Source organism: Monodelphis domestica, chromosome 5 (genome assembly GCF_027887165.1).
Source record: "Monodelphis domestica isolate mMonDom1 chromosome 5, mMonDom1.pri, whole genome shotgun sequence".
Taxonomy (NCBI): Eukaryota; Metazoa; Chordata; class Mammalia; order Didelphimorphia; family Didelphidae; genus Monodelphis; species Monodelphis domestica.
In genome coordinates this window covers 83,045,366-83,071,347 of record NC_077231.1, presented here as the reverse complement: position 1 = coordinate 83,071,347, position 25,982 = coordinate 83,045,366, and the positions used below count along the sequence as shown (strand labels likewise).

Sequence of the window (25,982 nt, the reverse complement as noted above, 5' to 3'; positions counted from 1 at the left end):
GCGCGCGCAACCAAACGCGGTCTTTCCCTCTGAGGGTGGGGGGAGGGATGGAAGAACCTTAGAACTCTGAGGCGTGCACGCAGTACGCCTGATCGTGCCCGCGCTCTACGTTTGGCCATCGCCTGAAGGACCAGAAAAAGGGGTGGGGCGGGTTTTCGCATGAGGTGCGCGCGCGGGGACGCGCCCAGCGTGGGCGCGAGCGGCCCCGCCCACAGGCTCCCTGCGAGGAAAGAGGGAGCGGCACTGCTGGCTGCTGCGGACACCTTGACGGACTGACGGACGGACTGACGGATGCTCTAAGGTAAAGAAGCGGGCGGGGAGGCCCTCGGGGGCCCGGGAGGGGAAGGCGGCAATGCCTGCCGCCCACCCCGGCCTCGTCACGGTCAGCGGCCGCCCGTGTCCCCCCCCAGGGCCCGCGGAAATGTCCGAGGCGAAGCATCGCAAGAAAGCGGGCGTCAAGGGGGCGCCCCCTGAGCCGGGCCGACGTGGCGAGTCTGGGCAGCCCCCGGAGCCGGCCCGGGTATCTGGAGACGGCGGCGGCGGCGGCGGCGGCGGCGGCGGCGGCGGCGGTGGTGGTGGTGGTGGTGGCGGTTGGGCAGACCCACGAACCGTGCTATGCCTACTCTCCCTCGGGACCAGCCTGGCCTTAGCCTGGTAAGTGAGGGGGCGGGGCGGGCCGGATGGGCAGGACACCCTGGTGCCCCAGCTATTTGTTAGTTCATCTACCTATCCATCTAACCATCCACCCATCCATCCATCCCATCAATCCATCCAGCTGGTCCATCTATCCATTTAGCTGTCCATCCATCCCATCTGTACATCCATACATCCATCTGCCTATCCATCCATCGATCCCGACCAAGCCTTTGGACATAGGGAAAGACTATTCCTTACCTGGGTGCCCCTCCCCCCTCACCTCATGTCCTCACAAATAAAGGAGCTGAACTAGATATGTCTCTCCCAGCTTCAGGTTCCTCATTTGTAGACATCTGAAATCCCTTTCAGTTCTAGGTCTACGGTCAGGTCATTATTAAAGCCCAGTCTAATGATCTTGTCTCATGTTTCCTCTCTGTGGCCTTTGATACTGACCATGACCCTGAGTTTTCATGTCTCAGCTTTCTCCTGCTTTTCCAAAATCTCTGACCACTCCTCAATCCTTTTGCTTGAGCCTCTAGGTGGTAATCAATATCCCTGGTGTCCAAGAGGGTTCTGCCCTGGGCCCCCTTCTCTCTCTGTGCTATTTCACTTGATAATAATCTCATCAGCTCTCATGGATTCAATTATCATCTCTCTGCAGATGATACCCAGATTTATCCAGCTCTAACTTCCCTTTTGTCCTCCACACTCACATCTCCATAGTCTGTTGAACATCTCAAATAGGATGTCCTATAGAAATCTTAAGCTCATCAGGTCCAAAACTAAACTCATCTTTCCCCAAACTCTGCCCCCTGCTTCCTGGAGTTCCCTATTATTGTCAAAGGTACCACTACCCTCCCAGTCATTCAAGATGGAAACCTAGGTATCATCCTCAGCTCTTCACTCTCTCATCCTCCCAAATCCAATCAGATGCTGAATCCTGTGGATTCTGCACTGTCTCTTCCCAAACATTTCCACCATCCTGGTGCTTACCCTTATTACCTCACTACTGGACTATTGCAATAATCCATTCCATTCCAGTCTATCATTCACTTGGCTGTCAGCTTCCTAAAGCACAGGTCACCCTTCTTACTCGATAAACTCCAGAGGTACTAGGAAAAAATATTAAACCTTCTGACTTTTAAAGTCCTTTATAACCTGGCTTCTTCCATTCTTCTTACATCCTCCTCCCCTCCAAGGACTCTACCGTCCAGTAACACTGGCCTCCTTGAGATTCCTCTCCCAAGACATTATATCACCTAACTCTAAGCCTTTTCTCTGGCTTTCCCCCATGCCTGGAATGCTCTCCCTCTTCATCTCTGCTTCCTGGCTTTCTTCAAGTCTCACATAAAATCCCACCTTCTACAAGAAGCCTTTCCCAGGCTTCCTTCATGTTAGTGCCTTCCCCCAGTTATCTCCAGCTGATCTCCTATTTATCTTATCCATACATAGTTGTCTACATTTGGTCTCTCCTCCCTTTAGATTGTGGGCTCCTTGAGGGCAAGGACTATTTTTGTTTTCTTTTAATTCCCAGTACTTAGCACAGTGCCTAGCACACAGTAGGTATTTAATAAGTTCTTGCCAACAATTTGTCTGACTTGGGTCATCTAGACGTGCAATAGTAGTAAGGGAAAAAGAGTACTGGTGTCAGAAGACCCAGCTTCAAAACTTACCTCTGTCATTTCATACCTATGTGACCTTGGGCCAGACACTTAGCATGTCTGAGCCTAAGTCTCTTCATTTTTAAAGAGGGGATGACCCCTAAGATTCCTTATAGATAAATCTGTGACCACAGAATCAAAGAATTTCAGAGTAAAGAAGAGATTTCAGCAACTGTTGAATCAAACCCTTACAGAAAAAGAATCCCAACTAGAACATACCTGATAAATGGTTATCGTACCTCCACTTAAAGATCTATAAAATCTTATGGTCCACAACTACACATCTGGCTCCTTTTCCTATTATAGTAGACTGCCTGCTCCAGCCCCTCTGGCCCATAATGTCATAACAAGCTTTTCTTTTCTTTGGGTTTTTTGTTTGCTTGTTTTCTGTTTTTGTTTTTGTTTTTGTTTTTTACCTGGCCTGGGATTTCATGACTGTAGGGAGTTCCTGGTATGATTTTCTCTACTTGGAAAACTAAGTAGCATAGTAGATAGTGCAACAGGTTTGGAGTCAGGAAGACTAGATCTCAAGTCTGATCTCAGACATTTCCTAACTGTGTGACTGTGGGCAAGTCACTTAATTTGGCCTTGTTCTTGACACTTAGAATAGATACTAAGAACTTAAGGGTTAAAATTAAAAAAAAAAAGACTCTCTACCAACACAGATCAGCCCATATCCTATGCCTCATAGGCTTCACAAGTTGCCTGGGACACCAAGTTAAGTGACTTTCCCCCAGGCCACACAGAAGCAGGACCTGACCCCTACTTGGTGTTCCAAACAGAGCTGGAGATAGAAAAATGAGATAATTCCTGGCCTCAAGGGGCTTACTTTTTACCAAAAAGATACTTGTTCAAAGATAAACACTTATGTGTGGGATTTATAAGAAATGTAAAATGGTAAGGGGAGGGAACCTGATCACTGAAGGACTCAGAAAAAGCAGCAGAACAGTAAGAGTGAAACAATGGGGTCACACAACTAGGAAGTGTCTGAGAACAGATTTGAACCCAGGACCTCTCATCTCTAGACCTGGCTCTTTATACACTGAGCCACCTAGCTGCACCTCCCCTCTCCCCCCAAAAGCATCTTGCAGGAGAGGTTACTTGGGCTGAGTCCTTGAAAGAAAGGAGGGGCTCCAACAGGCAGAAAAAAGTGGGAAAGCATTTGAGGCCTAGGGTAGATCAGTGCAAGAGAACAGAAAGTGGAATATTCCTTCACAGCTGACATGAAATCAGCCAGTTTGACTGGTTGGTAAATGATGGACCTGGAAAGATTGACTGGAGCTAACTTGTGAAAGGCATCTGGATTTTATATTAGACACAATAGGGAACTGCTGAAGCTTCTTGAGCAAAGGATAGGACTAGGCTGTGTTTGAAGAAGATTCTTTTCACTGCTTTGTGGAGAATAGATTGAAGAGTGAAGAGAGTAGACTGGAGAAGACCAATTAGGAAGTTAGTACAGTAATCTAGATGATAATGGTAGTTAGTATTTGTATAGGCATGCTTCATTTTAATGTATCAAGCAAGTCTATCAGCGCCATTTTCCCAACAGCATGTACTCACACCATGTCTCTAGGTCACATTTTGGTCATTTTCATGATATTTCAAACTTTTTCATTAGTACTGTATCTGTTATGGTGATCTGTAATGAGTGATCTTTAATGTTACTAATTGTTTTGGATTGCCCCATACCTCACCAAGAGTAGATTCAAATTTAATTGAGAAATGTCATGTGTGCTGACTGTTCATTCCCATGGACCTTCTTTGGGCTTCCCTGGCCCCTGACACACAATAATATTGAAATTAGACTAATTAATAATTCTACAATGTTCTCGGAGTTACATGAAATGAAGAGTCAATCAGCATGGTAAACTTCTTTGTCATCTTATTTTAAGAAATTACCACAGGGGCAAGCTGGGTGACTCAGTAGATTGAGAGCAGGTCTAGAGATGGGAGGTCCTAGGGTCAAATTTGGCCTCAGATACTTCCTAGCTGTGTGACCCTGGGCAAGTCACTTAACTCTCATTGCCTAGCTCTTCTGTTCTTCTGCGTAGGAGCCAATACACAGTATTGATTCTAAGACAGAAAGGCAAATGAATGAATATATATATGTATTTAGTAATAAGGTATAAATCTTGCTTTTCTGTCTTAGAAACAATACTAAGTGTCAGTTCCAAGGCAGAAGATCCATAAGGGCTAGGCAATCAAAATTAAGTGACTTGCCCAGGCCACATAGCTAGGAAGTGTCGAGACCATATTTGAACTCAGGTTTTCCTGATTCCAGGCCTGGCACTCCATCCACTGTGCTACCTAGCTGCCCCAATAAAACATTTTTAAATTAAGATATACACATCTTTTTTTTAGGCATATGCTATTGCATATTTAATAGACTACAGTATAACATAGACAAAATTTTTATATGCACTGGGAAACCAAAAAATTCATGTGACTCATTGGATTACAATATTCATGTTATTGTGGTGGTCTGGAACTGAACCTGTAATATCACCAAAGTATGCATTTATAGTCCATTAAGATTTGTAAAGCACTTTAAAAATATCTCATTTTACCATCACAATAACCTTGATAGGTTAGAGATTAGGAAACTCAGGTAGACAAAGGTTAAATGACTTGCCCAGGGTCACACTGCTAAGTGACTGAGACAGGGTTTGAACTTGGTTCTCCCTGCTTCCCAGCACTCTGTGTACTATGGTGCCACCTAGCTGTATGGTTCCAGGAAGGAAGGCATAGAACCTCAGTCATATGTGACCATTATATTAAGACCACAAGCCCTCACAATACCTATGGATATTATTGGAGAGAAAAGAATTGATTTGACTAATGTTGAAGTACAACTGATTTGGATGAAATGAGAATGACTCCAAGGTTGTGAATTTGGATGACTGCAAAAATGTGTCCTCAACAGAAATAAGAATAGGGACATTAATGCACTGTTGGTGCAGTTGTGAATTGACCCAACCATTCTGGAGAAAAATTTAGAACTAGGCCCAAAGGGCTATAAAACTATTCATACCCTTTGACTCAGCAATACCTATACTAGCTCCATATCCCAAAGAAATCAAAGAAAAAAAAGACCCATATATTTAAAAATATAGCAGCTCTTTTTGTTGTGGCAAGAATTAGAAACCTATGGGGATGTTCATCAATTAGGGAATGACTGAACAAGTTACAGTATATGACTGTGATTGAATTCTATTGAGCTGTTAAGAAATGACAAAGGTAGAGTAGGATCCAAAAAACCTGGAAAGACTTGTAGAACTGATAGAAAGTGAAATGAGCAGAACCAAGAGAATGCTGTACACAGTAAGTGTAATATTGTACCAAGAAATCGACTATAAAAGACTTAACAATGCTGATCAGTACAATAATCCACAATTCAAAAGGATTTAGGATGAAAATTGTTATCCACTTCCAGTAATGTACTCAGTGTACACTACAGTATATTGGCTTTCTCTTTATTTTTCTTGCTTTCTTTCCCACAACCTGTCTAATGTGGAAATATATTTTGCTTAACTTCACATATATAATGGGCATCCATTTTTTTTCTTGCCTTCTCAGTGGATTGAGGAGAGAGGAGAAGAAAATTCGGAACTGAAATAAAAGCATTAACAAAAAGGGGAAAAATAGAAATAAGAAAGAGCTAAGATGAGCTTAGTTTAGAAGAGAGAAAAAAAAGGAAATGTTGAGTTTGAGATGACCATAGGGCATCCAAGTATACATACATATTCTATAGAAAGACAATTTGTACACAGTTCTAATGCTCTTACATGACTTCATTATGCCCTGGTTTTATATTTCCCAATGCTTAGAGGCTTGGAAAATTTAGAATAAGACAGGACCTTTGAGGCCATCAAGTCTAAAATAACTTTCATTTGTGGGGCATGCTTGAATTGGTACACAGACATTTGGTACCACAGTGTAGTAGATGAGATTGAATGGATAGATTCAGGAATCATCTGCAGAGACATAATAGATGAATCTTAGAGAACTAATTATATCATTGAGAGAGTGAAGAGAAGAGAAATCTGGACACAGTCATTTCACTTTATTATTGCAGAACCTGTACCTCAATGCCAAACCTATCCCAAAATTCCTAAAGCTGACTTTTCTCCACTTTGTGGCTTCTTTATTTTGCAGAAATTGGCAGGTCTCAGTTGTTCAACTAGAAAGTTGTGCTCCTGAACAATAACATAGGATAGCATATCATGTTACTATATTTGATCATTTTTGTAGTGTCAGGGGAGCTGTGTTTGACATTGAAAGGGAAGGGAGGGTGAGCTCAGTGCCACAGTGAATAAAGTACCAGGCCTAGAGTTGGGAGGTTCTAGGTTCAAATTTGACCTCAAATCCTTCCTAGTTGCCTGAACCTGACTAAGTCACTTAACCCTGTTTGCCTACCCCTGGCAGCTGAGTGAAGGACAGACTGGAGAGGGGAGAGATTTGGAAACCAGTTAGGAGGCCCATGCAGAAATCTCACCAAAAGACAGTAGCTGTGGGAATAGAAAAAGAACTGTAATGAGACACAACATGGAGGTAGAAATGCTGACATTTGGCAACCGAGTGTGGAACAAAAGAGGGGTGAAGAGTAGTGGGTAGCTAAGGTGGAGAACCTGGAGGCCACAGGAGTGGTGGGGAAATGTGGGGAGAAGGACGATGAGTTCTTTTTTAGACTCCTGCATCCCAGAGGCCTCCACTGAGCCTTGGGGTCATACTGCTCACCGAGGGGGCACTGGAGACATCATCTGCGTCAATATCATTAAGCCCATGAGCTGATGAAGTCACTGAGCCTTGGGACATCCCCATGGTCAAGGGATGGGCACAAATCGTGAATCAGAAGGGCAAGTGCCAATGATGTTCCAGCCCCCATATTCAGATCTGTTCTGTGCCAGATCTTTGTCACCAGCCCTCCTGTCTTATTGGCTTTTCTCTCTTTTCTTCGTCTCCTCTTAATTCTGAACTTTGACACAAACAGTCGGCCTCTGTATGGATGTTATCCACAGTAGAGGACTTCTGGCAACCTTTACAGCAAACCAGCCCCAAGAAGTCAAATCTCCTTTTCTGGTCTTTACCTCCTTGGCTTTGTTTAAAGCCTCAGGGAAGAGTGGAGAAAATGGACTCACCTCCCTTTTGGGCATAGGTAGTAAACAATCACTATGGTCTATTATACCTTCTGTCAGATTGGGCTAATATGTTGCTATTGCTGAACTGATTTTTTTTCTTCTTTGTTGCAAAAAATGGCTCATTAAATGTATGGAAAGGGATATATTAGAAATGAAGATGCCCAGTTTCTGAAGGAGTCCAAAGTTGGATATCTCCTAAGCCCAGGATTTCTGAGCCACACTGGGTTAGGCCAGTCTGCCATCTACACTACTTCTAGGATCGCTATGGTGAGCAACTGGGAATGGGAAAGCCACCAGGTTGTTTAAGGATGAGTGAACCAACCCAGGTTAGAAATAGTTATGGGATCAGGCCCATGAGTAGCCCCTACATTTCTAGCCTGGTGGAACTGAGATGATCCAGTCTCCTCTACCCACCCACTCCCCAAGGGTGATGTAAAGACAAAAAATAGTGACAAAAAAATTAAATTTCATTTCAAAAGTTGAATTGTTGATAGATTGTAAGGCTGCCTTATACCTGTCAATTCTTCTATCCTGTTTCCCCTCAACCTAATTACTTTAGAAACCAAAGGGCCCTAAAAACTTAGTATCTAAATAGCTGAGGATTCACTATCTCTAGAATTTAGTTGACTAAAATTAGTATTGTCTAACCTCTAAACTTTGGATTGGCAGATAACTGGTGATCTTGGCTTTTACCTTCAAATAGCCCTATATACATATACACACGCTGTGTCTTGGCCCTCTTGTCATGTCTTCACTGTAGTTTGGGTATGGTAACTTGAGTAGGTGAGAAAAGTCAAGAAATTATAATCCTAAGGGAGGTATTAATAAAATTTTGGCTTGAAAAAAGTATACCATCTAAGTGAACTAAGCAGATTTTATAGAAATCATTTAAAGACCGGGGCTGCTCAGTGGCCAGAGGGTAAAGTAGAAACTCTTCCTTCTGGGCTCGGTTCCTTCTCGGGTACGGAAGGTTCATTCCCGGCAGGGAGCAGCGTGGGGTCCCCAAGGCTCGTGGCCCCTTCTCCCTCGCAGCTCGGCCTCGGGATGGCCCCGCCTCCAGGGGAGGAGCAGAAGGGTGATGGCCCCAGCGTGGACCGCCTCCACCCGCCAGGGCTTAAAGTTGCCCCTCTAGCTCCCTTCTTCTTTCAAGAGCCACACAGCATAACAAATAATATCATTTAAGGAAAAGGAACAGCAAAACCAATTAACATGGCCCCAGATCCCGGAGGTCTGTGCATCATTCCAAAGCTTTGCCGAAGTGGGCTCCCGGCCTCTTCTGAAGAATGGAGTGGGACTATCTTCTCATCTCTCTTCCTTGGAGGCTTCCTGGATCTTTTCCGTTTGTGGTCGCCTAGTTATTTCAATTGTGCTGATTCCTCATGATCCCGTTTGGGGTTTTTTTTGGCAGAGAGTGCAGTGGCTTGCCATTTCTTTCTGTAGCTCCTTTTACAGATGAGGAAACTGAGGCAAACAAGGCTAAATAATTTGCAAGGGTCACACAGCTAATAATTGTCTGAGGCTGGATTTGAATGTGGGTCTACTCAATTCCTGGCCTGGTATTCTACCACTGCTGCTTGATCCGTTTTGTAGATTGTTCTATTTGCATGGCTGTAATCACTGTATACATTGTGTTCTTGGTTCTGCCAACTTCCCTGCATCAGTTCAAGATGATCTTTCCATTCTTCTCTTCCTGTTCATAGCCTAATTGTGTCTTCACTCACCATACAATTCTGTTACAGTTGTGTGCCACCATCTGTTTGCCCATTCCTCCATCACTGGGCATCTTCTTTGCCAGCACCAAAAGTCCTGCTGTAAATATTTGACTGTGTTCAGACCTATTTGCTTCAGAGTAGAATCTCTGGATCAGAGGACATGCACATGTCCTTTCAGTCACCTTATTTGTATAATTGCAAAATAAAATGGAAACGCTTTCACTAATGTCTTTTTTAAAGATTTGGTCAGGTCTCTCTCCAACTTTGTCTTGTAATAAAGAAAACAGTCTTTCTGGCAAAAAAAAAAAAGAAATCATTTAAAGACTATCTTATTTCATACATCATTGAATTTAAGTCTTCAAGGAAACACTCCTGGAGGTCACTAGTACCTTATTAATTTTACCTCTCCAGCATGTCTCACATTTGTCCCCTGTCCTGCGTTCCCATGGCTACCCCCACTACAAACCGAGCTTCTTACGTGGCTTCCAAATTTATATTCCTACTTCAGTTCTCTCAACATCCCTCACCTACTGCCTAATATCTCCTTCCTATTCAGTCATGCCATTATTTCTCTGCTCAGAACCTGAAATGATTTCCTAATCCTTTTCCCAGCATTCAAACCCTCCACAGTTTAGCTCTTCCCACCTTTTCCTGCATCATCTTACCTCCTACCCTTCTACATACTTAGGCCAGCTGAACTGCTCAACTGTCCTGGGAATGCTTTTTATTGGCCTTCTCTATGACTTCCATTTCCAGGCCTCCCTCTTCTCCTACCTTTGCCTTTCTGTGGTGGATGTGTATATTCTTGGTGGCTGAAGGGGCCAACCTCTCATGGTACAGAGGAGGAAATTGAGGTCCAGAGAGCTTAAAGGACTTGCCCAAAGTCACATAGATAGTACCCTCAAGATTTGAACTAAGGCTCTCAGACTGCAATTCAGCTCTGGCTACTAAAGCCCTCTGCCATACCCACAGCTACTACCTTCCATCTCCCCCAAACAGCTAACACTATCCCCACTTTGGTTTCACCTCACCTAGCACTTTGTTCACACATGTAACATGTGCTTCTCATGTAGCTATTTGTGAATGTGTTATCCCTGCTTCCTAGACCCTCAACTCAGTAAGACTATTTTTTTATCTAAACTAAGTACTCCCTAAGCATTTAGCACAATGCAATCAGGTGTTTATTCATCTTAATTGAATCAAATAACTAATCTTCATTGTTTAAAAATTATAAATATTGGGACCAGTTTTAATAACTCGGTCTTAGAAGGTATTTTATTCATTTCATAAGTAGATATATCCTTTAAGATAATATTCAATTATCAGTTGTGAGCAGTTTTTGTTTTATAATTATGTGAAATTTGCTAAGATTCCCTTGCAGCTTTATATAATAGATATTTTATTTTAAATCCTAGAGCTAGTGTGGTACTATGTAAAGAGCCTTGGGGGAAAGTGTCAGGGTAACAGAATTTTAATCCCACCTCAACTACTTACTGCAACTTGAGCAACCTTAGGCAAGTCAAATCAAAGCTCTATGGCCTTCAATTTCCTCAACAGTAAAAAAGGAGGAGTTATACTAGATGACTTTTAGATTTCTTCCCAGAACTAAATTTATGATTTTGTGCATTTGGAATGTGTTTTACAATTGTAATACAAAATAGCCCCTATTTGAATTATATAAAGCATATTATTGTTTTCTTATCTTTTACAGGTTTGTATTTCAGCAGTCAGAAAAGTTTGATAATGTGGAAAATAAATACCAGCTCCTGAAATTGGAAGCCGCTGAATTCCATAGCCTTCAAAGTCAAGTCACTTTAATTTCTGAAAAGGTAATAATTTCAAAGTAGGAAACTTTGAGGAAAATTATTGTGCTTAAAAAACATGAAGGTATTTTACACAAAAGGCATACCTGAAGAGTTTTACATAAGGTTTTATTTTTCATTTGAGTATTAGACTCAAAAAATGTAAAAGGTCATTAGACTTTCGGAAGAGAAAGGAAGTGGGAAGGGTTTAAGAGGGTAGCTTTGGATATGTTGAATTTGGGGTTCTAGTGGAACATTCACATAAAGCTGACCAAGAGGAAGTTGGAAATGTAGTATGAGGGGAAAAACTGGAACTAGAGATCCAGATATGGTATTGATCCACACCAGTGTTAGTTGAGGTTATAAGAATAGATAAGCTCTTTAAGGAAGAGAGATAATGAAAAAAGAAAAGGCTTCAAGTATTGGGGAATACCTAAGATTAAGGAGCAGGGAGACAGATACCAAGTAGGGACAGAAAGTTAATAGGAGACTGACTCACCAGAGTTCAGGGCCACAGAAACCTAAGGGAGGAGAGTGTCAAGAAGGGCAAGGAGGGCTCAACAAGGCCAAATGCTACAGAGAGACAAAGGAGAGCAGAAACAGACAAGGCCACTGAGTGGGACAACTGAGAATTCATTGATGAGCCTCCAGAGAATCTTTCTGGTAAAATGTGAAAGCCAGATTGCCAAGAAATTTAAAAGTGGGAGATCTTAAAGTGGAAGGGCTGAATGTAAAGTATTCATTCAAGAAAGGAAATATGGGGCACTATCTCTAGGAGGGATAACAAGTAGCTTGAAGTAAAATTGCTATTAAAGAGAGAGAGAGAGAGAGAGACTGAGGATCTCAGATAAGGAACAGTTTACAAGAAAGATGGATGGTATTAGCATCATGGCCATCTGTGGACAAGTTTATCAATAGGTTCCTCTGATGCAAAAGGAAAGGAGAAAAAAATAACTGACATTACAGATAATTTTATGGATGAAGAAATTGTGGTCAGAAGGCCTTAGTCTCATTAAAGTAGGATGCAACATCTGAGACTGAGGAGATTTGGGAGGGAAGGAGTGTACAAAATATCTGAAATAGCTTTTATGGTGAATGTATTAGGGAATGAACTAAAAAGATTGCCACAATTCCCTGAGGGTTTGGTTTTCAACATGTCAGGTTGGAGGTGATGACAAAATGTCTACATGGATGTCTAGCATCCAGTTAGAGATTCTTAAAAGAGAACTTGATGATTTTGGAGTTATATACAAAGATGATATTCTAAGCCATGACAGTGGGTAACCTCTACAAGAGATACCTTTGCCCAAAGGCTGACCTTAAGCAATTAGAGGCCCCAGGAGAGTGGCCATGATCCACTCCAGGATCCCACTGGCTAAATCCGAGTCAGAACTGAACTGGCAGCTGCCACTACCATCTCTTTGTGTATGAGAAGTTCTTTATGCCCCCAAGGCCTCATTAATAAAAGGCACTTCTTTGACCTATAAGTTCCAGATACTATGATTTATCAATCTAGGAAGTTTCCCAGTGTTCCTAAGGGCAGGTCAGAATATAAAATATAAAAATACTAGGGAAAGCTAGTGAGTCGGTAGCTACAGCACCAGATCTGGAGATTGGAGATCCTGGGTTCAAATGTGACACTTCCCTAGCTATGTGATCCTGGGCAAGTCACTTAACCCCAATTTCCTAGCCCTTACTGCTCTTCTGCCTTGGAATTGAACCTTAGTACAGATTCTAAAACAGAAGGTAAAGCCTTAAAAAACACTTTTTTATTAGATTAGCATTATAGAGTATTAGTATTTTAAATATCATCAGCATAGTCAATGGAGGGCCAGGCTCAGTCAGAAAGTTGCCCTATGCTGACTGTTTAACCCTGGGCAAGTCATTTAAGCTCCTAGTGCCCCCATGCAGCCCTCCTTGTTAAAGAACAAGGGACAACTTGCGATTATCACTATACTAACAAAATCACAGATCTAGGCCAAGAATGATTGGGGTTGTCAATGTCACTTTTCTGTATTCATTTTAGCAGTTGTTTGTAATTTCTACAAAATGTAACTTTCAGGTAATTTCTCTTTAAGCAATTAGGAAATCCACAAAGAAAACTACTTTTATGAAAAAAAAAATAGTTCTTATCCAAATGCTTTTTGAATGAATACCCAAATTGTAAGTTAAAGACAAGCAAGTAAACTATATAGTTTGTCTAGATTTTCTTTCACATACCCCCCCCCAAAAAAAAGATAAAAAGGAATTAAGATGAAATTCTCTTTTGATTTTAATATTTATGAAGGTATAAATCTCTAAAACCTTATGTGGGGTGCAGGTGTATATTTTCTAACTTGGAATATAATCTGTTAATTTTGGCAGAATTCATAAAATTAAACAACTAGTGAATAAACTCCCCTTTGTGAGTAATGTTCTGATACTGATGGACATAGACTATTTTAGGGTATCTTCAGAACTTGATCTTTGCACATCTCTCTTATGTTCCTGATTGTTAATGTGTGTGTTTCTCCACCATTAACTGCTATTAAGTAGACTTGGGAATTGTTTTGTGTTATAAATGCAGCTTGATTCTTCTGAAAGTGTCCTGCAGGAAACTACATCAGCCATATCTTTGATGACCCAATTTGAGCAAGAGGTGTCCAGTCTGCATAACATCTTGAGTGACATTAAGAACAGTGAGCAGACTCTCATGCAAAGGCTGCAGACCATTAATGTGAAATTTAAGAATGTTACAGATTCCTGGAAAAGAAACCTAGATGACATGAATGCTCATACTGGCGGTTTAAAATCCGAAGCCAAACGTGTGCATTCTCATGTTACTGCCCAAATTAACTTGGCTGAACAGGGTGTAAAATTGCTCACTGAAAGGCTCAGAGATTTGGAAGATAGCACCATCAGAAATATTAGAACCATCAAGAGTCAGGAAGAAGAAGACCTTTTACAAGTAGAAGAGCAACTAGTGTCTGATTCCAAAGCAGTCGAAAAGTTAGAAGAGGAACAAAGAAATCTCTTTGAGAGAGAAATCAACCTGGGCAATCAGCTTGCCGACTATGAGCCTAAAGTGGAAGAGTGCAAGACACACTTGCCAGCCATTGAGAGTGCCGTACACTCGGTTCTGAAGGTCTCTCAAGATCTAATAGGGACAGAAAAGAAAATGGAAGAATTGACCATGAAGATGTTTAATCTGGAAGATGATATGCTGAAAGCTGTGTCAGATATTATGGATGTGCAGAAAACCCTTGAAGGAATGCAGTATGATAATAGCATGCTCAAAATGCAGAATGAACTGCACTTCCTAAAGGGCAAAGTTCAAGAGTTCATAGCATCCTCAAGTCTTAGGGAAAAGGGGATTTTAGAATATGACCTAGAAAATAAAGGAATTGGTGAACAGTAAACTTAGCCAATTCATGTTATGAGGAAATGTTATTGTAGACATTTCTATCATGTTTCATATTTCTTTTGTTCTGTGATAGAATGCCTCACTCATGCAGCATGATGGCAAAGCAAAGGGGTTTCATCCACATAAGAGAGTTTTCCAGATAAAGAAAATATATCTGTTTTCAAAATATAGGACATATTTCCCTACCTTCTTAAGTAGAGTATAGGTAACATAATTTAGCATGAGCTATTTTACTGGGCTAACATACACTTGTGGTCTCAGGTGGCCACAGATTGCTATGCTTTGAGTCTTTGTGTATATTATTATGTGGTGATAGACAATGTGGTATAGTGGAAAGAGCCCTAGACTTGGGAGACCAGAGCCAGCTCTCCCACTAAGCCTCTTTGTAAAATGGGAATGAGGGTACCTGTCCCCACCGACTCACACCAGGGCCCTTGTGAGGATGTGCCTCTCAAACACAGTGGTAGCACCCGCTTCTCGCTGTCACCGTGCCAGCCAGCAGCGCCCCCACACTCCATCTCTCATACTGTCTTAAGCCTCTTTGGGCTAGGAAAATGAGACAAACACACTTGGTGTGAGCTGGAAGACAAAATAAATAGGCTTAGAGGGTGAGCTTTGAGGGACTCACCTAGCAATTCAGTGCATGAGCATTAGTGCATGGACAATTTTGTGTCATCCATTCTGGTCACACAGATATCTTGTTTGTTCATGTCTTGGTTCTTATCTGTGTTCTATATTCTTAAGGTTATCAGATAAATGAAGTAATGTCATATTTATTATTCAGACAAACTAAACTAAACCCATGGATTGTATGGGGGGGGGGATAATGTTAAGTAATAAAAACAGTAAAATAAAATTTAGAGACTTTCTGCCTTTTTCAAATATCTCAACTAAAATTCTTATTCCAAGCATTCTTCAAATAACCCAAAAGAATTATTTTCATTATTTGTTGTTTTTCCCCTTAATTATTTAGGGTTGTCACAGAAAGCAGGTTCTGAATACACTGAGAGAAATGAGCTGACTTTACAAGACATAGATTTAATTCCTAGAATTTTATCTTTAAATTTCTTGGCTTCTGAATGCTAGTTCTTACCTGTAACTATGTGCTGACAAAATTGTATTCTTTGTTTATATCATATCATTAAATTTAATGTAATAATTTATGAGCTGCGACAGTCTGGATTTTTTTTAAAGCACAACAGATTAGAATATCAGTGGAAATTATTATATTTTTTTCAGCCCCTATTCTGCCATCTCCATTTATCATCATAGACTCCTTAGTGCCTTAGTAGAAACTGCTGGCAAACATAATCTTTGTTAGTGGGCATCTTTTTAATTACTTATTTTTTTCATGTTACCAAATATAGTACAACTTCAGTTAACAAACTTGGACATAGTTTAAGTATATTTTACTTTGAGTATTTAGAAGCAAAGGGCCCCACCATGCTTCATAGGAACTGTTAAGGAATTTAAAGACAACATCATGAACGTATCAAGTAGGTAAAATTATGGTTCATATAATTAATAAATAAGGACACCATTCTTAGAACATGGGGCTCAGTATATGCTTCCCATTGAGGATTTGAAAATTTGGTTCTTAAAAAGTATTGATCTGAATTGTATACACAGAATTCTCCTCCCCCTTCTCATACAGCTATTAAAATATCAACATACTATAACAAATATGGAATTATTATATTTCTCATCCTTTTAAGAAAAGAATTCACCTATATTTCAAGACATACTTTTTTTTTTAACCCTTACCTTCCGTCTTGGAGTCAATACTGTGTATTGGCTCCAAGGCAGAAGAGTGGTAAGGGCTAGACAATGGGGGTGAAGTGACTTGCCCAGGGTCACACAGCTGGGAAGTGTCTGAGGCCAGATTTGAACCTAGGACCTCCAGTCTCTAGGCCTGACTCCCAATCCACTAAGCTACCCAGCTGCCCCCTCAAGACATACTTTTTAAAATTATTATTATTTAAACCCTTCTTTACCTTCTGTCTTAGAATCAGTATGGGTTCCAAGGCAAAAGAGCAGTCAAGACGAGGCAGTGGGGATTAAGTAACTTGCCCAGAGACACACAGTTAAGAAGTGTCTGAGGCCACATTTGAACCCAAGACCTCCCATCTCCATCAAGATATGCTTTACAGAAGTCCTTTCACCTACAATAATGCTTCCTTTAAAGTCCCACCCTGGTGTCTCTTGCAGCATGATGATGCAGAAAGCAATCAAGGCATTCTTGATTTTTGAGCAAGCAGAAGACAGGCTCTGTTGAGTCAAAGGCCTAGCAACAGACTGGCCATGTCTCAACCAAAGAAGAGCCCACAGCCAAATTTGCAGTACTTTATTACCAGAAGGCTTTTCCTCAGGTGGCGAATCTGTTCAGCCACAGTAACTGATGAGAACTAAGTTAGAGAGGATTTGCAATCTTACATTCATTTGGTTGGTGTCCATAGTGATCGAATTGTGGATCTTTGAAATATTCAAGTAGATAGTAATGACTTTTTGTATTTATTTTAAAAGTTCATTAAAGACTTTTGTTTGCCATGGTTTTTTTTTTCATCTTTAATGTTATACAAAACAGTATGGAAAGGGGAACTTTTGTTATAATAAAAAAATTCCCTAAGTACTTTTGCTGTGAATTTTACAAATGGAGATTTTTAAAGACTATGGTCTAATACAGCTGACCAGGTTAGATACTTTATTTATTAAGTATTTGCATATTTCATCACTTAGAAGAAAACTGAAAAATTTAGAGCTAATAGCATTATTCTATCCCCTAACCTGTAATTATAAAACTAATTTTATCCACAATTCTGATTAAGGCTTAATCCTATCTGCATTACAAGACAGATTATGGAACCTTGGGAGGGAAAGCTTGCCAAACTCCTTCAAAAAATGAAACTTTTAACCTAAACCACATGTGAAAATGTCTGTCGCATAACCTTTATAAAATATTAGCTCTCAAAAAGACATTAGAGGGCATAATAATCCCTTCCTTTTTCCAATCAGGAAATTGATGCTCAAAGGAGCAATGGCACATGGTCACATGGCACATCATCAAAGCTAAAACTTAATCTCATTCTTCTGATTCCCATTTTTTCCAACTTTTATGTTGCTGTTTACAGAAGGTCTATATGTTTTAAGCCAGTGTTTGTAATCATATTGATTAGAGATAGAATTAAATTCAATTCCACAAACATTTACCAAGTTCATTTTATATGCAAGAGCCTACACATAAACAATTAAGAGCAAAATAAGAAGGGAGAAAACCCTTACCACCAACAATTGAAGGGATCCAGAAAGGCTTTCCACTGAAGAGCAAGCTGAGCCTGGGAGATAGTTTAAAATTCTAAGAGGCAGAGATGAGGGAGGGTATTCCAGCTTCAGGGACAGACTATACAAAAGCCTGGTGATGGGAAATGGCATGATAGTTTAGGCTGGAGAATTACAGAATACATTAAGTGAGGTCATGAGATAAGCCTGGAAACGTGGAGCTGTAGCCAATCTTTAAATATTGGGTGAATTTTTTTGTATTTTACACGTATGGTGATAGAATGACATGAGATTGTTTTACATGGGAGTGACATGCTCAAATGTTTTCTTAATAAGATTATTTGGGGAGCTAAGTGGAGGAAGGATTAGAGAGGGGAAACTGAAAACAAACTTAATAGGAGGCCATTATAATAGTTCATGCCAGAGGTGATAAAGCCCTAAACTGAAGGGTGGACATGGGACTAGAGAAGGAACCAGATGCAAGCAACAATTGAAAGCAAGATCTTTGAGACTTGGTGACCAGTTGGATATGGAGGGAGAGGAAAAAATCCAAGATGGTCCTAGCTTGTGGACTTGGATGACTGGGAGAATGGGGATTCCCTCAGTAGAATTAGGAAAGTCGTTAAGATGATGACTTCTCTTGAGGTTTTCCTAATTCTTAGACACAGTCTACTTTATAATTGTAGAGAATGATACCTAGAGGTTAGTGACTCACCTTGGATCCCACTACACAGGTGTCAACACCAGGCTCTGGTTTACATTCAGGCTTCTTCACTTCCAAGTCCTTTACACCAGGGGTGTCAAACTCAAATAGAAACTGTTGATTTAGAAAACCACAAATTAGCATCTGTGTTGTATATTTTTATTTATTAAATATGTCCCAGTTACATTTTAATCAGGTTCTGATAACACTGGAGTTTTGCTGTGACAGTAAGTTTAACTCCTCTGCATTACACCATCTGACATCTACCTCTGAGCTTTCAAATTGAAGCAAACCATAATACTTATACTTTTACCGATTTTTTTACTTAATATGTGAGTACTTCTTACATCTAGCACCAAAGCTCATTGCCTGTGAAGAGGCTGCATACACCAAGTCCTGGAGAGCATCCTTCTTTCTCTAAACACATTTAAACTTTTTAGCTTTCAAATATATTAATAGAACATCAGAAGGGACCCATTCCTAGGATATCCAGTTTAGAAATAATCACTAATCAGTTGGCAATCCCTTTGGGTTTTCTTTAAGTTCAGTAATTTTTTTCCCCAATTACATGTAAAAATAATTTTTAATGTTTTGTTTTCTAATATTATGAGTTCTAAATTCTCTCCCTCTCTCCCTCCCTACCCTTCTTCCCAAGATCATAAGCAATTTGACACTTAATACAGGTTATAAGTGTGCTGTCATACAAAACATTTCCATGTTCATTGGCAGTCACTTTTGAACATAGAAATGTTCTTGCATTTCAAGGCACATGAAATTCAGAAATTCAGCCTTTATTTTTGTTGTTGTTTAGGGCTTTTTAGGCATGTCTAACTCTTTGTGACCCTATTTGGGGTTTTCTTGGTAAAGATAGTGGAGTGGTTTGCCATTTCCTTTTTTAGCTAATTTTTTAGATGAGAAAACTGAGGCAAATAGGGTTAAGTGACTTGCGCAGGATCATACAATTAGGAAATATCTGAAGCTATATTTGAACTCCGATGTTCCTGACTCTGGGCCCAATGCTCTATCCACTGAGCCACCTCACTACCTACCCTTTATTTTAGTATTAGATAAGAACCAAACGGTAACCCCTTGTGCAGTGCTAGCCTGGAGCTCTTACATGCCACTGCTTTTTAAGGTGGGTGTGGGTTAGTGCTACCTGTGCACAGAGAAACACTTCCACCCACCAACATCGTTGAGAAGCTTAAACTTGGTTTTAACAGAAATTTAGCCAGCTTATCAATGATCTTTTAACTTTCTTCAACCACCCTTTATTCTACTGTGATGCTGCACATGAAGAAAACCAAATTATACAAATATATTATTTAATCTCCTGACAGTTTTCAAAAGAAGTAGAAATAATTGATCCTAAAAACTCCATGCCAGCTTATAAAAACTGCTAAATATTGGCAGAAATAGTGGGGGTTGTTGTTTAAAAACCTTGACTTTACAAGTCAAAAGATCTGGGTCCAGGCTGAGCCATTCACTAGTTGTTTAACTCCACAAGTTACGTAACCTTTTCAAGATTTTGCTTCTTATCCATAAAGTAAGGGAATTGAACTTAGCTAATTGCTAACGTCTGTTTTAATTACAGTACAAAATTCTGTGATCCTCTTTGAGTATCAGAAATCCAGACTTCAAGGTTGCCCACAGTTCACTGAGCCTAGTAGATAGATTTGTGGTGACAAATTAAATTCATCAGGGTCATTCAGTTGAATGAGTTCTGCCATGCTTGTAAATCCATTCTGGGAGACAAGTGCTATGGTCAAATTTTTTAGTCTACCGAGTGGCTCTCAAGATAAACAACCTTTGCATAGTAGGTATTTTCATATAGGCTGAATGCCCATTTCCTGAAGACTCATGATGAAACATGTTGTCTACCCCAGATAACTGTTGCACTCAGAGTTCAAATGGAAGCTTTTTATTTTTTTCCACATTGGAAATTCATTTAGCTTGATATATATTTATAAAAGGTTTTGTTTTTCTTCCTTTCTCAATTGTGGATAGAAGGCATAAGTGAGAGAATTCAGAATTGAAAATTAAATTCATTTTAAAAACAAATATAGGCAGCTGGGTGACTCAACGGATAGAAAGCCAAGCCTAGAGATGGGAAGTCCTGGGTTCAAATTTGGCCTCAGATACTTCTTAGCTGTGTGACCCTGGGCAAGTCCCATAAACCCCCATTGCCTAGCCCTTACCACTCTTCTATCTTGGAACCAATACATTCTATTAATTCTAAAATGGAAGGTAAGGGTTTTTTTAAATGAATAAATAAATGTAGGTTTATCCAGGTAGCACAGTGAATAGAGTGCTAAGCCTCAAAACAGGAGCCTAAGAAAAGAGAAGGGCTTTAGTTTTTAAAATTAAGAGTAATAATTTTTTTTTAAAGAATGGATACTAACAGAAAGGGTTTTTAAAAAATAAATGTAGGTTCAGTAGATGATAACTGAATAAATGATAGACACGTCCCACAAGTTTAGGGTACTTTATTAATCCAATTCTAGCTTCTAGATTTTCAAGGAAATACAAATCTATAGTATTTTTATTTGTACTGACAAGAAATTGCATAGAAATTTTTTTTAAAAGTTAAGAGTAAGGAGAAACATTTGAGATGCTCTGAGAAATTATGGTTTGATCACTGTCACACAAGTTCAGTAAGAATGAATGTGATAGGAAACTGAAGCATGTGTATTCATTAGATGATTTGATCATACACATTAAATACATTAGAGACATTACGATCTGCTTTTCCACTGCCACATCCTAAGAACCACAAGACATTAACAGATATCTCTGGCTTCAGAAGAAATTTTCCATGTGTTGCTTCCCTTATTAGAATGTGAAGGGGGTAGCTGGGTAGCTCAGTGGATTGAGAGTCAGGCCTAGAGATGGGAGGTCCTAGGTTTGAATCTGACCTCAGACACTTTCTAGCTGTGTGACCCTGGGCAAGTCACATTGCCTAGCCCTTACCACTCTTCTGCCTTGGAGCCAATCAATACACAGTATTGACTCCAAGACAAAAGGTAAGGGTTTAAAAAAAAAAAAGAATGTGAGCTCCTAGAGATCAGGGACTCACTTTTTTATTCATATCTCTAGTTCATAGCACAGTACTTGGACATAGTAAACACTTTTAAAAATTCTTCATTCCATACAAAGTATTATAAATTCCCTTAGGTTTGTGTTTATCCCTAAATCCATCCTGATGCTAGAGAAATACTTCCTCCTCCTTTTTCTAGTAAATTATTAGAAAACATCTTTCTTGCCACTACATACACATAATCTACTTAGTGGATTTTGAGAAATTGAAAATTGTATGTTTTAATCTTTAAATGTACTGTAACTGACTACGAAGGGAAAAAAGGTTAAGCCTCATTATCTAAGTGAAATAATACTTTACAACCTTTTCCATATCTGAAAAGAGCCTGTGATAATCAGAAACTACTACATTAATGCTTCTTAGAATTCAGTTCCTAATGTTTTGAGCATTTGTATGTATTTGTTATGATTTCTTTCAAGGATTCAATCAGTAAGCATCTTTTAATCAAAGTTGTTGAAAATAGTGTTATAAGTTTCTGTGAATTTTCTTATTCTTATAACTTATTGGCACTGCCGTGCAGAAAGGGGCAGCTTCACATAATAAATCCATTTACTCTTAAAATACTCATATAATTCATGTCTTCTCCTGTCAGTTTCCAGGTTGGCAGAGCGTACAGTTGCAGTAAAAATATAACATTTAAAATTAAGCTGATTTAAATTAAATTTAAATTACCATTTTAAATTAAATTAAAATGTTGGGTTTATTATTTTTAATCATTGTTGTATTTTATTTTCCTATAGTGTCAGAAGTCTGAAGCTATGATAAAACAGTTGAAGGATTTTCAGATCATTGCTCATCTAAAACGTCTTCAGGAGGATGTTTATAACTTGAAAACTTGGTCCAACAGGATAACTGAAAAAAGAGATAAATTGAACAACAACATGACAGCTCTGTATCAAGCAGTTACAAACACAGACCAGAGTACATCTTTCCTGGCAAAAGAGGTTTCCCTCAAGATTTCAGCTGTCAAAACTGATATAAGGCGCATTTCAGGGTTAGTAACTGATGTAACATCATTGACAGAATCTGTACAAGACCTGGAAAGCAAATTAGAAAAAGCAGAACAAAATACAGTTAAAAGCATAGGTGACCTTCTTTCCAGTAGCATTGATCGAACAGCAAAACTAAGGAGTTTAGCATCTGAAAATTCTGAAAGAATTCAGGTTGCTAACAAGATGCTTTCTGAACTAGACAGTGATTTCAGTAAGCATTCAGATAGGCTTTTAAACTTGGAAAGTGACAGGGCTAAAATTCTGAAGACAGTGAATTTTGCAAATGATTTAAAGCCTAAGGTTTATAACCTCAAAAAGGATTTTTCCCGTTTGGAACCAATGATAAATGATTTAACTCTACGAATTGGGAGATTGGTTGCTGACCTACTACAAAGAGAAAAAGAAATTGCTTTCTTAAATGAAAAAATATCTAACATAACTATAGTTCAAACTGAAATTAAGGATGTGAAAGAAGAAATAACTAAAATTTCAGATATAAATTAAGTCAGGGGTTTTTAACCTTTTTTGTGTCATGTTTTTAAATCCATAAACATACATAGGATTACAAAGCAAACTAATTTATATTGAAATTTATCCCCTGCCAAAAAATTTTGAATTTGTGTATGCTATATTCAGAACCCCTGAATTGTTTTTAAATTAAGTTACCTAAATTGAAAAATCCTGAAAAATGGAGCCTTAGTCACATTACACACTGATAAAAAGTAATTTAAATTTAATATTTAAAATATTGGAAGCTTCTGGACTTTCTTGTGTTGGATAAAATGTGTCATAAAATAAAAAATATTTTTTAGTGAGCTGTGTAACTATTGATTACTTAAGTTTTTCAGCAAGTAAGCATGTACTTTCATGCTTATATCCAGGGGTCAGAATGCTATTGGGAGACTTTAGTAACTACTGATAGAATTGAGTCCCTGGCATGACTCTCCTCCTCGCCATTGCTGGCTGGAGAGCTGTGGAATGCCTCGGCCTCATTACATGACTGCCACCTTCCAACCCAGCATCTCACTTTGTTCTCGGAGCCAGAGCAGTGTCTATGTATTAGCTTGAGCTACCTGGTCATAACTAGAAGACGGTTTCAGTTTATCAGTCAGTGAGCCCTTGGTGAGCTTATCATCTGGTTGGCTTGTGGCTATGCAGAAAATGGGAAGGTGGATGATGATGAAAGATTTCAAGTAGAAGACTAACAGAAAACTATGATTTATTCATGAGTACAAGATGTCAAACGGGGCCCCGCGTTTTACCTCCTCCTGAAGATTTAGATATCTTGATTGAAGTAGTCTGTTTGTTGTGAAACGTGATAGTTGTCCATGTGAACTCTTAAGTCCCTTGGCTGGTCTGTAAAACCGGAATTATTCTTCACGCCTTTAACCCGCAGCGCATCCCACCGCCAAAAGGCCTTTCTGCTCCTTTCAGTCACACCTCCATTTCTGGACCCAGGTCCTAGAGAGCCGGCATCTTGGGTAGAGCAAGTGGTTAGACGGAGGAGATCAGGACGTCTCTGGGGCCGAGCCTGGCGCGAGTCATTTCAGCCTCCTTCGGGGAGCTTGGTCTGCTTGAGCACGCCCTTGCCCCGGCCCCACACGGACTACAGAATAGATGAGGCGAGCAAGCGCCCAGCCCTTTAACCCTTGATCGCGGGGCAGGTCAGACTCCTCAGAGCACCCTTTGCTCTACATCTACAAGAGAGTACTTTAGAAAGTCACAAAAGAGACAGGCAGGTCCAAGTCTCCTTAAACTGTCTTGTAGACTTAAAATCGGATATTTGTGCAGCCCCGCCCCCTCCTCTGGTCCCTGGCCGTCGGGAGACTCTTCTCAACAAGGCCCTAGAGCACATGGCCAGCTCCATGAGGGCCAGCCCAGGCCTGCCCAGCGAGGATCATCCCCAATTTCCTGATCACCCCTGCGGCTCCCCTGTGGGCATGCTGTGCAAAAAAGAAGGGGATTCTAACAAGTTCTGGCCCCTCTTGGGAAAGATAGGCAAAATGTCATGGAAGCATTTTGAGCTCATTGACAACTTTTCAAGAAGTTTTGGGATGTCATATTTAAAACAGTGTGAAATGCAAAGGCGTGAATACTGTGTCAAACTGATCTCCAAAGGATTTTGGGTTTTTGAACTCCTCAGATCTTACTGTTATATGTGAGAATTTGTTTTGCTTGACTGTCTGTGTTTGTAATGAGTTTTGTTTTCTTGGCCTTCGAGGTGAGAAGGAGAGAAGGCTGATCTTTGTTCAAAAATAAAGTCAAACCTAATGTAAAAATATGCAGAGAACTTTTTTAGATTGTGTTGGTTTACGTGATCTGACAGAAAATTACTACCAGTAGAAAGGGAAGAGGAGAACCCTGCCAGCTCTGCTAGGATTGCAGCCGGCTGTAGAGGGCAGTAATGCCCCCACCTCACCCCTTAGACCCAGTGCAGGCTGCGCTGCACACACCCACACACAGGGCCGGAGGAAGCACTCCCACTGGGCTGCTGGGCAGAGGGGTGGATGATGCGGAAAAATGTCAAAGCACTCTGACACCCGGCCCATAGGCTCACCATCACTGGTAGAGGGGAAATTCTGTGGGCCAGATCTCAGCCCCGCACGGGAGATAATGCCGGTAGAACATGAGGGCTAGATTGCGAGGGCTGGGGGTGCCGAAGTGGAGGCCCAGGAAATGGGCCCCTTTACAAGAAGCTTGAGGAGATGGGAAGGGGGGGCAGGGGGAGCGGGGAGACAGTACAGGAAAGCGGGAGTGTCTGAGGAGAAAGGGAGGCGGGCCCTCGAATGCTCTGCTGATGAGTGTCCCTTGCTCCCAATGTGGGGCTGACGCCTAGTCGGGCAGGCTTAGACCCCCACTTTGCACCGCTAGGCATGTCTCCTCAGCGCTTTGGGCCAACGCAGGGTGGGGGGAGCGGTGTTCTGATTCACCAGTGCGCTGGCCAGCAGGGCTCTCAGCCGGGCCTGGTGCGGACAGAATGGGAGTCGGATGCGACCAGAAATCACCAGAGATGCTGGCCCACGCCTAGAGAGCACAATGGAAGGCTCCCTCGGAGCTCCTGGACGTCCCAGGGACATCTCCCAAGGCGGCAGGGTACGCTTGTGCCCTGAGTTACCCCGGAGTGGAGGTCCTCCCCCACCCCCCACCCAGAGATTCCCCAGCCTCAGCTGCCTCCGGGCTCCCCAGAAATCCCACATGGTTTGAGACAGGCCTTTGAGGGCCACCCAAAGCCTCGGCCTCCCAAACCGCCTTCCTCTTGAGCCTGCCGAGGCCCACAGCCAGGATGCGCTCTCTGCGTAGAAGGCTCAGGGCACACCCCGCCCCAGACACTGACTTTGGGGTGCAGGCCGGGTAGCCATGCGGGCCAGCAACGCTTCACCTTCCTGGGTCATGGAGCTCCCTGGGCGGCTGCCGAACTCTGTGGCCCCGGCTCAGCAGCAGGTCCTTCGATGCACAAAACAAAATCAATTGTGCCCACCTCGTTCAGGGCACCTTTTGGAGCTTGTCCGGAGCACGGTAGCTGAGAGCACACTTATGTTGGGTTGGAAATCTTTCTAAAATCTCA

The 25,982-nt window shown here is 41.0% G+C and overlaps 1 protein-coding gene across 4 annotated transcripts; it reads left to right on the top strand.

Annotated features, from left to right (window-relative positions):
* The first annotated feature begins 7 nt into the window (after positions 1 to 7).
* On the top strand, positions 8 to 24,696 carry IKBIP (IKBKB interacting protein). 4 transcript variants are annotated; one of them, XM_007503257.3, is made up of 4 exons: positions 8 to 301; positions 411 to 654; positions 10,859 to 10,976; positions 13,516 to 15,515. In XM_007503257.3, exons 2-4 carry the CDS (start codon positions 422 to 424, stop codon positions 14,344 to 14,346), a joined length of 1,182 nt encoding a protein of 393 aa, XP_007503319.1. In that variant the 5' UTR covers positions 8 to 301; positions 411 to 421; the 3' UTR covers positions 14,347 to 15,515. The 4 variants fall into 4 exon arrangements, with proteins under 4 accessions (XP_007503319.1, XP_056654661.1, XP_007503320.1 ...); XM_056798683.1 differs by lacking the exon at positions 13,516 to 15,515 and adding an exon at positions 22,166 to 24,696 and having other exon boundaries at positions 39 to 301; XM_007503258.3 differs by lacking the exon at positions 13,516 to 15,515 and adding an exon at positions 22,166 to 24,696 and having other exon boundaries at positions 108 to 654.
* The last annotated feature ends 1,286 nt before the right edge of the window (positions 24,697 to 25,982 follow it).

Coding starts and splice junctions, on each gene's coding strand:
- IKBIP (XM_007503256.3), top strand. CDS start 353: ATGCCTGCCGCCCACCCCGGCCTCGTCACGGTCAGCGGCCGCCCGTGT. Junction 655..10,858: donor ACCAGCCTGGCCTTAGCCTG/GTAAGTGAGGGG, acceptor TATCTTTTACAG/GTTTGTATTTCAGCAGTCAG. Junction 10,977..13,515: donor TCACTTTAATTTCTGAAAAG/GTAATAATTTCA, acceptor TTATAAATGCAG/CTTGATTCTTCTGAAAGTGT.